A 15076-nucleotide genomic window follows, 5' to 3' on the forward strand; every position below is an offset into this window, starting at 1 on the left:
TACTTGTTTGTGTCAATTGAAGAAGGTCCATGAACTTTTATTATTACTAGCTTTCCGTGAAGCTTTTGGCCTTATAGGTTATCACTAGTCATATTATACCTAAATTATCCAAAAGTACCCACACCTAGAGGGTAGACATGCACCTAATTAAAATGCATGTCAAATGATGATTAGTTTAAATTTATTTTCTTTCAAATATGTTTTGATTTTAATTACAATTTGTAGAAAAACATTATCAGTTTTGTCATTTTCAAACTATGTATATAGTGTATAGTATTAGGTACTGCTTTGAATATATTTCACATGTTTAGCTCTTTACGTACGTATGCTCTTGCCGACTTTTTCTAGATATTTCCATGGCTGCTTTCAATTTAACAAAATGGCATTGTAATTTTGGATTAACGTTATCAATGAGGGTCGTGGTAGAGTAGTAATTAATATTTCTTTATCATTAATTAGGGATTTTGGATGCGGGTCTCGGCTAAGATTTTTTTGTTTTGTGAAGAAACATTTGGAATTTTTCGACGTAAATCTATATTTAATCGGATTTCAAGGGGATATTGAATATGGTATAGTGGAAAAAACCCAAAATATTAATTGTTGCAGATTAGAACTTAATTAGTAAGAAGTCAATTTTACATTTTGTGAACGTTACATAGTAAAGAATTCTATGATAATAGTAAAATTCGGGGGTGTCAAATTGGTGGGTTGGGCTGAATTTCAGATGTTAAAATAGATTGAATTGATAAATGAACGAGTTATTGACCTGTCTAAATATTATTTTGGGTCTGAAGCAGATTGGGCTGAAATGAGCTAAAAATCGATTATATAATTCAACCGGTCCAATATTACTAAGTTTTTTAGTCTTATAATTTATTTAAGTACTTAATAAAAAAAATTCTTTATATTATGATAATTAAAAACATATCAAATAAAAAAAATTATCTTTTTAAAAATATTTAGATAATATTTCTCACGAGTCAATTCGTATTGCATACTAACCTGATTTTAAAAAGCTTGAACTAAGCGGATCAAAATAAACCTAATTAGTAAGTGGATTATTAACTCGATCAAACATAAACGAATTGGACGGTCAGGATTATTTGTACGTACTTTGTTTTCCACCCCTAGTAAAACCCTATATATACACACCATCAGGTCAAAAACAATTGGCTTTTTCCCCAGAAATTAAAGTACAGTAAAATATAGAAAATGTCATTCAAACATTTGGAAACTAATTCAATTTAGTAATTTACGTGGAAGATTATCAATGGATTAACTTAAATTCAATTTGCTTTTTGACTTCATGTCCAACAAGACTAACTTCAAGGTTGCTTATACCCATAAACAACAATGACATATTTTCTTCTAGCAAAGTCTCAAAGTAAAAAAAAAATGTTTATTTCATTGAATTTGGAATCAACTTAATTAATTATTCCAACAAAAAAAACATAATTAATTATAGAATGAGTACAATATAATCCAATGATGTCACTAGATAAATTTGTCAATAAGGAGTTGAGAGGAAGGTAAGATATGCTGAGCAAATTAGTTTCTCTCTTAAATTATACATCGTCAGTATAAAAATTTTATACACCATTGTCCTTATCACCTATTATATAAAGATAACTTATTTTATTTATGTTTTTTGAATTGCCTGATAATTCAAAAAAGTAATTTATTTTACACTAATAATATACGTAACTTAAACTCTTAATTATAGCACAATATCAAGAAGTTGATTTCTCAGATATCACTCATGACTCAAGTAATAGTTATAAATATCACTTTCTAATATAATAATTATTAATTAAGTAACCATAATAAAAGAGAAAACATTTGAACGACAACAATGTTGTTTGTTTTACTCAACAAACTTGGATTAAATATTTTTTCTTTTAAAAATAGCTTATTGACTATGGTTCTAACCTTCTAAGAAACTTCGTCATGGATTATTAACGAATATTTTACTCAAAAAGAATAGTAGTTGTTTTTTGCTTTGTTGACTACAAGGAGACAAGTATATATAAACTCATTTAACTGACTTAAAATATATTTTTTTGTTCATTTTCAAGAATTGACATTTGAAGAAAATGTTAATCACGTTAAAGGATTCATATATTAATTAAATGAGAGGATCATTATTCAAATAGTAAGTGAGATTTTAAGTCGTTTCTATTACGTATCATTGCTATAAAAACTGGCAGCTTCAAAGAAAATAGAGTAACAGTCTGATACACAAAATATTTCACGTTAATTAACAAGGTACGGAGAAGAGCCACATTTGAAGGGGTATGATCTAGACAAACAATTGGGACGGATGTATCATTATTGGTGCAGGCTCAATTGAATCCATAACTTTTGACGCGGAGCATAAATTTATACGTAAAAAGTTATTAAAATAGCAACAAATAGTAGACATAAAAATATTCCATAACTTTGAAGTATAATGGATTTAATATGAAAAGTCTTAAAAGGTTGAACCTGCATAATTCAAATCTTGAATACGCTTTTGTAGACCTATATACTCTAATATAAGTATTAGTGGCAAAATGAATCGACTTGATTTACATATCAATCAAGAAATTTAATTATCTTATTTTTCATAAAAGCAAGAGTGTACTTAGGCTAAATTGAACTAAGAATTGAAGTCTACTATACAAAACTACCAAATCAATAAGCAATATTTGCCAGTACTGTTCCATATATCTGTTGTAAGTGTATTTAAATTCCTAATTTAGGCACTTATATATATTTTTAAAAAGTTGCATACTATATACCAAGTATATATGTATATTATTGTTCCAATGTACGGTTGAAATTAATACTTTACACAATCAATATAATTTAATTTGCGATTAAAGTTACTTGCCTTTTTTTTTTTTCAAGTCACTAACTCCACCAATTATATTCCTATTAAAAAATTCACTTGTCAATATACAAAAAGTTAAATCCGATATTCGAAAGATAATTGTTGAAGCTACTTTTATTTACACTAATATAAGATAACACTGCATACTATAGACTTTTATAGTTCGATGTTTCCTTGAATCTTGTACATAACGAGAGCTTAATCCATCGAGTTGATTTTATTTTATCGTTTTTAAGTAACTCCAAGTGTCTAGAAGCAATTTCTAGTATATATTTACTATTGTTTTTACGTAGAAAACGTAACAATGAGCAAATAAGCAGGAAATGAAAGTGATAGTTGGAACAATTTGACTTTTGTATACTATTTTCCATGGAAATAGTGAAGACTTTCTCTTTGGATTAAATTTTGATAGTACAAAATAATTGCAACTGTCATTTTCATCCATTGATAATTAAAAATATGTTATAGTATAGTTACTTGTTGGAAGAAATAACTAACAGATTGATCTATGTGTTTTTTTGACCATTAATTGGAAATATAATATTGGAGGGTTGAGTATTGTTTCAGTTAATCTCATTGGTCTCTTTTCTGGAAGTAGTTAAACGTAATAAAATCCTTGACGTGATTGTGAAACCAAATACATCCGATTAGTGGCGGAGCTAGAATATTAAGGGAAATCAAAATCTGAAGAAGTAAACATACGAACTAATCGAAGGGGGTTCGACAGATTACTATATATACATAAAAAAAATTAATCATGTATAAATAGTAATATTTTCTGCCGAACCCCCTGAATGTATGTTGGCTCCGCCCCTTCATACAACATGTAATTAACCCTCTCTTAATTTACATACAATAGATATGTTGTTTCTTCCTTAATTAGAGGTTTCGAATTCAAACTCTGAATATAAAAAAATTCTTAGTAGAAAGCAATTCTTCCGAAATGGGACCTACATAACACAAATCCAAATTACTTAAACTCCAATATAGATACCTAATAGCGGATAGAAAAAAACTCTCTCATCTATCTCATTATTTTCAGCTATTTATTCATATTCTATTCACTCTCTTCATTCTTTGGGTCAAAACTTTTTTCCTCTCCATTTTTTCTTCTTTGGGTGGGTGAGTGAGGGTTGGATATTGTAATTTAACATTACTAGGATGTCTTGATAGAGTGTATAAAAAAAAATTATGCATTGTTTAATTTAGGGTATTAAAAATAATATGTATTATATAATTTTTTTAAACAATTATTAATTAACAAAAATATCTTCCACAAATATCGTGGAAAGGATATTGAGGGATAATATTGTGATTTGTCATGTATTAGTTAGATATACCATGATACCAAATAGAGTGTGCATGCAAGCAATTGTCATACGTAGGTTGAAAAAGTGTACTAAACAAAGCATTAGTAATGCACAATTAAAGTTAATGCATGTATTATTTTTTCTAAAGCATCCTAATAAAGAATCCCTTAAGGAATCGTTAGGTAGAGTGTATTAGCAAAAATATCAATTATTTAAGTGAATAATTATTCCCGTTGTTTTGATTTATATGTCTTTCTTTTTCTTTTTGGAGTCTATTTGGATGGGCTTATAACTTGTGTGTTATAAACCATAAGTTATAAATTAGGAATCCTAACTTATGACTTTTGACTTAGTGTTTAAAAGTATTATTTTTTTATCTTACCCAAACACTACAAAATTGTTTTAAATCACCTAAGATAAGTCAATTCAAACAGACTCTTAATCAATTTACAAAGAATGTCTCTTCCCTTTTTTGACAACTATTTCATTTCAATTTTTCTCGTAACATGTTTAAGACCAGAGACGGATCTAGGTGTATGAGTGAGGGTATTATGGCACCCAATAACCTCTATTAAAACTTTGTATATATATGTATAAGTATGACATATCGAATATATATTATACTTGTTACCTAATGAACAATACATTGAATGGTGTAACTGGCAAAGGGCCTAACTCTGTACCTGAGCATCGAGGGTTTAAATCCCATGAGAGCACCATTTTTTTATCCTTAGCTTGTGCGAAGGGCTTTCAGCTCTTCCTTTTTTTTCCCTCTTTTTTTATTTTTTATTTTTTGGTCTTTGCTTCAGTTTCTCGTCCCCTCAATTAGTGTCTTTATTTGCTACTCATTACTTATTTATCTATCTTTAATTGATACGAGTGTTGCGTGATATTTTATATCAATTACAAATTAATATTAAATTTTTGAACGTCATATACATATTAATAAAAATATGTTTAAATAGAATATTATGTTAAAACTTTTGAATTTAAAGGTTCTTTCAATCTTTAACATCACACTAAGTGGAGATAACTAGACTGAAGCTATAATTTTTATTTTCATTTTCAACTGTATGGTATTAGACGATGTATACAAATTCAAATTTAAAAGTGAAAAATCTCTTGTTTTCTCAAAGTTATAGAGAATAAGGTGTCTTATTTCTAAAAAATAGTATATCAATAAAATAAATTATTTAGGTATATTAATATTAGAATATTTAAAAGAAAAAAAACATTACTAAAGATGCATATTCAATCAATTTATTTATAGAAATCGAAAAAACTAAATAATCCGAATTATAACCTAAAATTGAAGGAATCGTCCCATTTACCTATTTAGACGATATGACACCCTTAGCCTCCAAATCCTGGATCCACCTCTGTTTAAGACCACAAGATTAAAAGACATTTTGGTACCTTCCACATATCTTTAGTTTAAAATTACAAGATTTAAAAGTTTCATTTACTTTCTTAAACTCCGTATCAAATCAAAACGAGACAAACAAATTGAAATGAAGGAAGTAATATTTTTAGCTGACCTGCTCAATGTGTAACTTACCCTTTTATTTTTGGGGTGTCAAATGCGAAGTGTTTAACTAATTTTACATTTACGAGCCTTGAAAGTTTTTTAACCCCATCCTACTAGTGAAGCCTTCAAGTTCAACAATGGAAAAAATATTCCAGGGGAAGAAAGAACAGTTAAAAATAGCCTATACAACTCTAAATACAAAGTATATTATTGCAATTATATTAAGTATAGGGGAAAATAATTTTACACATTTTAAGTGTTTGTATGAGAAAAATATCTCCAAGTATGTTGGTGTTTTACTACTGTTGCTGCTGTTGCTGTAAGTTAATTAGCTTATAGTATGCTCCATCTCTGTTCTCTATCAATGCAGAGTGAGTCCCTTGATCGACGATTTTCCCATCTTGTAAAACAGATATCTGATCTGCATCTTTTATGGTGGATAGTCGATGTGCCACGATGACAGTAGTCCTGTTTTGCATCAACCTGTCCAATGCTTGTTGAACTATACGCTCAGATTCCACGTCCAGAGCACTTGTAGCTTCATCTAATAGCAAGATTTCAGGGTTCTTGAGAACAGCTCGGGCAATGGCTACCCTTTGCTTCTGTCCACCGGACAATTGAATTCCTCGTTCCCCAACTTGGGTCGAGTAGCCATCAGGAAGAGCACTAATGAAACTATGTGCATTAGCAAGCTTAGCTGCTTGAATCACTTCTGCTTCAGATGCTCCCTCTTTTCCATAAAGGATGTTTTCATAGATTGTTGTGGCAAAGAGTGCTGGTTCTTGTTGGACCAGGCCAATGTGCTTTCTTAGAGAATTGAGCTTTAGCTTCCTGATGTCCTTGCCTGTGTAAATTCACATCATCGATATGATTAAATTAATCCATGATGAACGTTGGAATGATTCTAGTTTGGAATAGTATAGGTACAAATTAAACTTACCATCAATGATCACTTTCCCAGATATTGGATCATAGAACCGTAAAATGAGAGCCAATACTGAGCTTTTACCAGAACCACTCTGCCCTACTATCGCCATACTCTTTCCCGCATGCACGCTCATATTGAAGTCTCTGAAAATGTGAACATCGGGTCTTGCAGGATAGCAGAACTCAACATCCTTAAACTCAATTGTTCCCTCAACCGCAGTTACCTCCTCCCCACTGTCGGTTACAATTTCTGTCTTCCGATCAAGCACTTCAAATACAGATGCTACCATCTGGTTTCCTTTTATAAGGTCTGGTGCCATAGCAAGGGTCTCTCCCATAGCCAAAGCAGTTACAATCAAAACCATAAACGATTTCATAACAGCTTTGAAGCTGGTTAGCTCCTTCCCCATCAAAACAGAACCATACCTATACAAGGTTTAGGAAGAATACATGTTAAACTAAAACCTTATTGGTACAAGACTGTAATCTAAGTAAAATAACCAACTGTCATAATGTATGTGATTGGCTATCTACTTTTCTGAACTTTTGTAGTAACTTTTTCCCCGTGGATAGTTTGTAAATATGTGAAAGGTGGTAAGTTTATCTAATCTCAATATCGTCACCATGTCGTAATATGTTTAAGTACAAGTATGCCAAAGCACCTCATTGCAATGCAAGCTGCCTCTGCCACTCAAAGAAATTCCCAACAACAAAACAACAGGATGAGCAATTTAGATAACTAAAAACTTGAGCAACATACCATAAGGCAAGGGCATAAGAGGAGAAGATGAAAAACTGAGAGACTCCATAAAGGATCCCGGCAGTCTGTCCCCTGCTAAATGAACGCTTTGCAGGTTCAACAAGTTCACGAGCATAGAGATCAGTTACCTTCTCCTCAGCACAGAATGCTGCAACAGTTCTGATGTTACTTACAGCCTCACCAGCAAACATGTTTGCTCTAAGATAGGCTTTGCTCAAGTCACCACCAAAGCCTGACAGAAAGAGTTTCTGAAAGAAAACAATACCTATTAAAATAATGATATGGAAGATATATGGCAGATGCTGATTAAGGGAAAAGATTGAACCTCGCTGATGTGACCACTAACGATAAGTGGGTACATAGCTATGACAACAAGGGTGAGCCTCCAATTCAAGATGAATGCAATGATGAAGGAAGTGGCCACCAAACCCACATTCTGTAGGAGAATAGTAGAGCGATCAACCACTACAGTTCGCAATAGAGTAGCATCACTTTCCAATCGTGATGCAAGTGTAGAACTTGAATTGTTCATCTCATCAAACCATCCTATCTCATTTCTTAGCATAGCTGCAACCACATAAAGAAGAATGTTAGGGAACTTTTTATTTGAATAAGACGGACAAAAAGGACTCATACTAAGAAAACAGATATCAATGCAACATATCAACAAATGCAGGAAAGGTATGATTCATATTTATCTGAATCATTAATCCAGACAAAAAAATATTTCTGGATTAATGATTTCAGATAAATATGAATCATAGCTTTCTTACATTTAGAAATCATTTATAGATACAAGTTAAGCTATTTGTCTGTTAAAGGACTGATACTAAGAAAACAGAGATGAGTGAAAAGTTTCAGAAAAGAGTACAACAGTCATCTTCTAAAATTAAATATGATGAATAGTATCAATGCAGTGCACCAAAGTTTTGCAATGCGACAGTAATTATGCAATTAAAGTTCTACATATTTACACGATAAGCAACCTCTCGTAAAGCAAAAGCATTGGTTATTGTATGATTACCAGAGAACATCATTTCTCTCATGCGAAGAGTAAGCCGCTCTCCTATGATTCCAAAGCAAGTATGTGCAATGGCATGAACGACGACGGTTAATACTGCACCAACACAAAACAGGAAACAAATCTTCTTCACTTCGTGGCGTGTTGTATCCCAATCCATGTAGTAAGACACAAGGGCCTGTGACACCCCTAAGGCAAAGAGAGGCATCTGAGCTCCAGCAATAAATGCACAGACAGTTCCAATAACTCCATAATGCCATTCAGGACTAATCATAGAATACAATCTCCCTGCGGAAATATTTTGTGACTTAACATCCTCTACACCACCAGCACCAATACTGCTAACAGATTTTTCAGAACGAAAGCTAGCTCCACGGCTTCGCGTTGTCGTTCGGGATAACTCACGCGAATACCTTATGCTGTAGAAAAAAGATTAAGCAAATTATGCATATAATGATAGAAAAATCAGTCTGATTGCTTATAAGCAGGAAATGACACCTTTTATTATGTTTTTGAACTTTGAACCCTCAATAGCAGAAATTGTCAAAGTATCACTAGAACTAGCTGTCAAATGCATGACAGTACGAAGCTGACTCCAAAGCAACAATAAAGAGGATATACATCACATTCTGATATAAATAGGAATACAAAATATCAGCAGGTAAATATTGTACCTATGAGGTCGTCCCATGGTTTGCTCTTGAGAAGGATGGAGATGTGAAGAAGCTGCATGTTGAAGTTGAACAAGTGATGCATAGGCACTATTTGGTTTTGAAATAAGCTCCTCGTGACTTCCAGTTTCTACTATCTTGCCATTGTTTACAACCGCTATGATATCAGCATTCCTAATGGTAGAAAGGCGATGAGCAACAATTACAGTTGTTCTTCCCACCATCACACGATCAAGAGCATCTTGTACACTTTTTTCTGACTCAGCATCAAGTGCACTTGTAGCTTCATCTAATAGAAGAATTGATGGATTCTTCACTATAGCACGAGAAATTGCAATTCTTTGCTTCTGCCCCCCAGATAACTGAACCCCTCTTTCACCAACCTGTAAATGACGTAGCCTCAGATATATATATGATATTATGTTTTATTAAAGCAAACTTTCAGTCTTATGAGGCCTTTCTTGAATATTTTTGTGTAAAGAGAAGAAGACAAAAACTCTAACTGAATTTTCTTTTTCTTTGAACAATATACAAGAGAGCTCCTTCAGTAGGAGTTTTGAGTTGAGGTAAGTTTCTTAATCCTAGGGATTTTTAATTATATCATAATCATACGAATATTCTGCACAATTTTCTTAATATCATTTTCACTGACATATTTATTAAGAATATTCTACACAATATTTCAATAACTCTCTTGATTTTCAAGGCAAACATTTCAACTTGAGAGAGTGAAGCATCTTGAGTTTTTTAATTTTGAAATCAGGAAATACTAATAAACCACTAGAATAGTAAATAATCGCCTAAATAGTGCCTCTGGATACTGAACAACTAACAGAAAGAAAAGCAACACCAGAATTCTTCTCCTCTAATGATGCTGGTAATGCATAATGAAAGGATAGAGGGAATCTATGTATTATTTTTTGTAGGATAGAAGATGGAATAAGTAATACATGAATAAGTAAACCCTCCAAAACTAATACATGCATAGAATAATACGTAGATTTCTTCATAACTAATTCATGTATTGCTAATACCTTCTAACCAACTACCAAACGACTCCAAGGTATAGTCATATGGAAGTACTTAGTATGTAATAAATACATAGAAGCATCCATCTAATTCTCTTTGCTATAGTGTGGCATCTCCTAGTGCATGTACAAATAGTTTATGAAGGACAGAATGTACCTGAGTTTCAAACCGATCGGGGAGGTTGTTGATGAAAGTCATTGCCTCGGAAAGTTTGGCCGCACGTGCAATATCTTCTAGGCTAGCATCACTTTTTCCATAGAGAATGTTCTCTCTAATGGTTGTAGCGAAAAGAGCGGGTTCTTGATTTACTAGCCCTATTTGCTGCCTCAGCCACTTCAAGTCCAGGTGCCTAATATCACATCCATCCAATAATATCTGTCCCGAGAGCGGTTCATAGAAGCGTTCAATCAAAGATATAACTGTACTTTTCCCTGATCCACTTCCTCCCACAAGAGCTACAATCTTCCCTGATGGAATATCAAGAGAGAGCTTGTCAAAGATCACCACTTCGGGACGAGATGGATAGCTAAAACATACATCCTTAAATTGTATGTGTCCTTCTACTTTGCTCAGCTTCTGACCACTCTTGGAGCTGGTTTTACTGATAGTATCTCGTTCAATCATCTCAAAAATAGGATAGGCAGCTGACTTAGCCCTGAGGAATGCTGTAATATCTGGTGCTGCCAGCCCCAGTGACCTGAGAAGCAGTTAAAGTTAAATTGAAGACAAGATTTGCACAAACAGAACAAAAGCTGGGCAGCTAGTGGAGCACCTACTTTAAGACCATACAAAGTCTGAAGTCAAGGTGTATGCAATGGAAAACTTTCCAAGTGACATTGAGGCACAAAATGACCTTTATAAACTAAGGAAAAAGTTATCCAAGTATAGAAGCAACAAGTAACTTGATCAATAAGAATGAGACACGATGTCATAAACATCTGGTTTCTTCCTGACTTCATTAGAGCTGGCCTATAAAGGGTAACTTTATAAATTGCTCTAAAATCTGAAATCTAGAAAGGATTAATGGATGTATTATCTATCCTTTAACCAATAGAGATACATTGAAAGAAGTCACTTCTTTAAACACAAATCAGGTCATCGAAATTTTCTACATAACAAGACAGCAAGATTATGGTGCTTCAATTCAGTGCAACTGGTTGAGCCTAACAGGATAACCTGCCTTTTCAGCTAGTCAAAACTACACTTAGTGTTCTTCAGATCCAACAACTCCAAACGTTTGAAGCAATAGGACTAAGATCAACTAGTGTTTCTTGGTTTATCAACACACAAGCAGTATGAATAAGCATTGGCTTAACACGAGCTAATTCCATCAAGAATCACTACACTGGCATGAAAGAGGTTATTCGTTATATATCATATATGACTATGAGTAGTGATGAGATTCAGAGAAACACCGGATTCTCAAGAACAGAGGGCACTAATCTCAGTTAATACTCGTAATAGTTTAATTGTTTAAGATTATGCTGTAAAAGCATTTCGAAATTGAGTATGAGAAGCAAAAACTTACAGGCCAGCAATGACAACATTGAGCATGGTGGTGAAAGAATCTCCTCCATTTGCAATGTTCTTGTGCACAATAATGCTAGTAAACCACACAAGCAATGACCAAGAAAGGAAAAGGACACAATGCAAGGTGCCCAAACCCAAGCCTTTGGCCAATCCAGCTTTTCTCCCATACTTATAAGTGTTCAACAAGGCACCTTTATACGATTTTACCGCCTTCTCTTCTCCAGTAAATGCTTGCACTGTTCTAATATTAGCTACAACCTGAAAATTGCAAAAGATTACTAAGCATAGAGCAATGATTAGAAGGATTAAAAATTAAAATGGGGTACTATTTATATCAATAACCCATTAACGTATGATCCTTTCTTGAATAAACTACTCTATTGTACACTCCTCCACTATCACTAATATATAATTTGTCAATCTTTACCTGTCAAAACACATGTCTAGACAAATAACAATCATAAAAACTGGTAAGTTAGGAGTACATTTCTTTTGCTAAATATATCCGTCCCTCCGTCAAAATTAAGGGCAATTTTGTATCAAAGTATAACAGAAAAAGGTATATTTGGCCCTTCTTTTCCCGTTCATTGATTAGGATGAGATACTAAACAAAGACTTTTGTCAAACAGTTGGAGTGCATACCTCTTCAGCAATCTCTCCAGCTTTAATATAGGATTTGCGGACTCTTGCAATGAGACCAATGGAAACATAGGCATAAATACCACCAGCAAGAGCGATCAAAGGCACAATTGAAAGCGTCACCAAACTGATCTGCCATACTCTTATGAACCCAATTGTAAAACCAGCTAAGAAACGGCTGATATAATGCAAGAAATTCCCTGCCTGCATCAACACCAACCAGTTCCACCATGCTCATTATAATGCTTCTACTCACAGTTAATTCACAATGATAACTGCCCCAATCCCCATCAATGAAGACTTTTTCTACTCAAAATTTTGAAAAAGTTTTGCAAGGCACAAAATCTCATGCATGTCCAATTGATGTTATGAAAAGACATATTTTATATGATTAATTTATTTAGTTATGAAATACGTTTATTAAATATTTTTTTAATCAAAACAACAAATATTTTGAGACGGGAGGAAGGTAATATTTCAACTCTCAAAAATCTCCATAACATGTCTTGTTTAACTAGAGTTTTCGGATTCGAGCCCTGGGTATGAAAAAAATCTTGTTGGAAGCATCACATCGAATGGGATCTATAGAGCGCGATTCGGGTTTAGTCAAAGCTCCAATGTGGGCTCCGAAAACCGAGTGAGAAATAAAAAAAATGGAGGTACGAGCATTTGTTTATACTAAAGTAATAAATGGTACGAATACATCAACAAGTATACTCTTTTTATTTCAATATAAATAAATTTTGAGGTTTGACAAAAAATTAATTATAGACATTAATTAATTATTAAAAGATAATTTATCAACATTACTTTTTACTGCTTTCTAAACTTTTTCTTTAAAATTAGAGGTCGTTACTAGAAATTTATTTATATTGAAACGGAGCAAGTAACATAATCATATAAAAATAATAATATAGGACCAACATATGAGTCACATGGAGTTCTTTTCTATTATTATTGTTGCTCTTTGAGCATTGATGAGTATCACATTCATTTTTAAAAGACATTTTTTTTCAAAAGAGTAGTATTAAAATAAAATAAAAGGATTATTTTATCTTTTATTTTAATCACATTCTACTTGGAAATCCAACTGGCACACAGAGATTAATAAAAAAACTTATTACTAGTCAGTAACTCCAACAATGTTAATTTTGATCTAAGAAAACAAAATGAAACAAATACAAAAAATTAATAAATGCCACCAAATAGCATTTACTCTTTTTTTCCAGATTAGCTGCAGAGAGTTAAAGCCTTTTCCCCTACATCAAAACCTACGGCCCAAATTTCCCTTTCAATAACATGATGTAACCTTGAAGCCCCCAACTACTAACAACTACTTAGTTTTTATTCACTGATGGTAGAGATCGAACTGAAATCGTATCAATAAAATTAGTGGTCTAAAATTAAATTTTAATAAGAGGCTTCTTTCACGTCCACTTGCCTATTGTAAAAGGATGATAAATGAGAGTACCTTTTCAGAAATAGCATCCTGAACAATAATAATATCACTGGTAATTGCAGAAATGACTTCTCCAGTAGAAGCTTCAGTGTCAAAGAGACTTATATCTTGATTCAACATAGACTTTAAGTATGCCATTCTTATCTTTGCTGCTTGTCTTTCTCCACTGTGCATCCAACATGCCACCTCTTTTTTTTTTTAACAAAAAAAAAGTAATATTAATTAGGAATTTTGTTACATACAGTAAATCATGACGAGAAAAATAAAATTAAATATATATAATTGTTGGGCAACTTAGTTGCGCGGACTCTCCATTTTAGATGCCACATCCGTCTCAGATTCTCCAAAAATACACTACTTTTGGCGAATCCAACACGCATCCGTTAGCATTTTGAAGAGTCCGAGCGACATAGTTGGGCAATAGGCTCAAACCTATCCATGATGAAAATAATATCACCACGCTTAGGTACACAAAATCCAATGAATACTGCAAACAAACAATCCAAAATTAACATAAGTTCCTCTCACAAAATAATAATAAAACATTAATGAATCGATTATATTTTCAGTTATTTTAATATACTGTAGCAAGTAATTAATCTACTTATTTTAATGTTATTATATATGCTCCACTTCATATGGATAATTTATTAGTTACATGCAATAAATAACCCCGTAGGTAATTGAGTTTGGGTACCTAATTAATTGGATCTTTATTTTCGCATCCTAAAAAAAATACAAAAATTAACTATGAAAATTCATACTTAATTTGTCGTTAAATAGTCCATAGTTAACATAATCTATTACTAGAATTAGCACGGTAGTGACTTTCTGAGATAGTAATAATTTTTAGTTGGGTAATCATATGAGAAATCAGAGTTAATTTCTTATAATTCATCCGTTATTATCTCAGAAACTCACCTTTCTATTTGATTTCACGATTATTAGTTGAATGACTATACGAGAAATGAACTTGAAGAATATTTTTGCTTATGTTACCTTGGCAATCTTGTGAGAAGTTTGAGCAGGAAAAAGGTAAGCAAGGCCAGCAATATTAATCATTTTACCAAAGAAAATGAAGAAAACAGGTACAGAAGCACCATGTAAACAAGCACTAATAGATCCCAAAAACATCAACAAATAATCATAGGAATCAGCAAAAGAGAAAAGCTTCAATAATGAAACTTTCTGATGAATCTTTTTCCTTTCTTCTTCTCCATTATTATTATTTTTCTGCTTCATTTTTGAAATGTTGCTACTGTCAACAGATAATGCATGACTTTCTTGTTGGCTCATTTTTTTTGTTTTTAACTAGACTTTATGAGCAATA

General features: G+C 32.6%; 1 protein-coding gene across 1 annotated transcript; it reads right to left on the reverse strand.

The window, feature by feature from the left end:
• Window positions 1–5902: 5902 nt before the first annotated feature.
• On the reverse strand, window positions 5903–15076 carry LOC125878376 (ABC transporter B family member 2-like). Its single transcript, XM_049559620.1, has 12 exons — window positions 14746–15076; window positions 14179–14233; window positions 13759–13934; window positions 12291–12491; window positions 11647–11906; window positions 10275–10815; window positions 9093–9472; window positions 8422–8837; window positions 7723–7964; window positions 7398–7645; window positions 6651–7063; window positions 5903–6554 (listed from the first exon to the last, which is right to left on the reverse strand). The coding sequence occupies exons 1-12, from the start codon at window positions 15040–15042 to the stop codon at window positions 6010–6012; spliced, it is 3774 nt and encodes a 1257-aa protein (XP_049415577.1). The 5' UTR covers window positions 15043–15076; the 3' UTR covers window positions 5903–6009.

Source organism: Solanum stenotomum, chromosome 10, assembly GCF_019186545.1.
Source record: "Solanum stenotomum isolate F172 chromosome 10, ASM1918654v1, whole genome shotgun sequence".
Taxonomy (NCBI): Eukaryota; Viridiplantae; Streptophyta; class Magnoliopsida; order Solanales; family Solanaceae; genus Solanum; species Solanum stenotomum.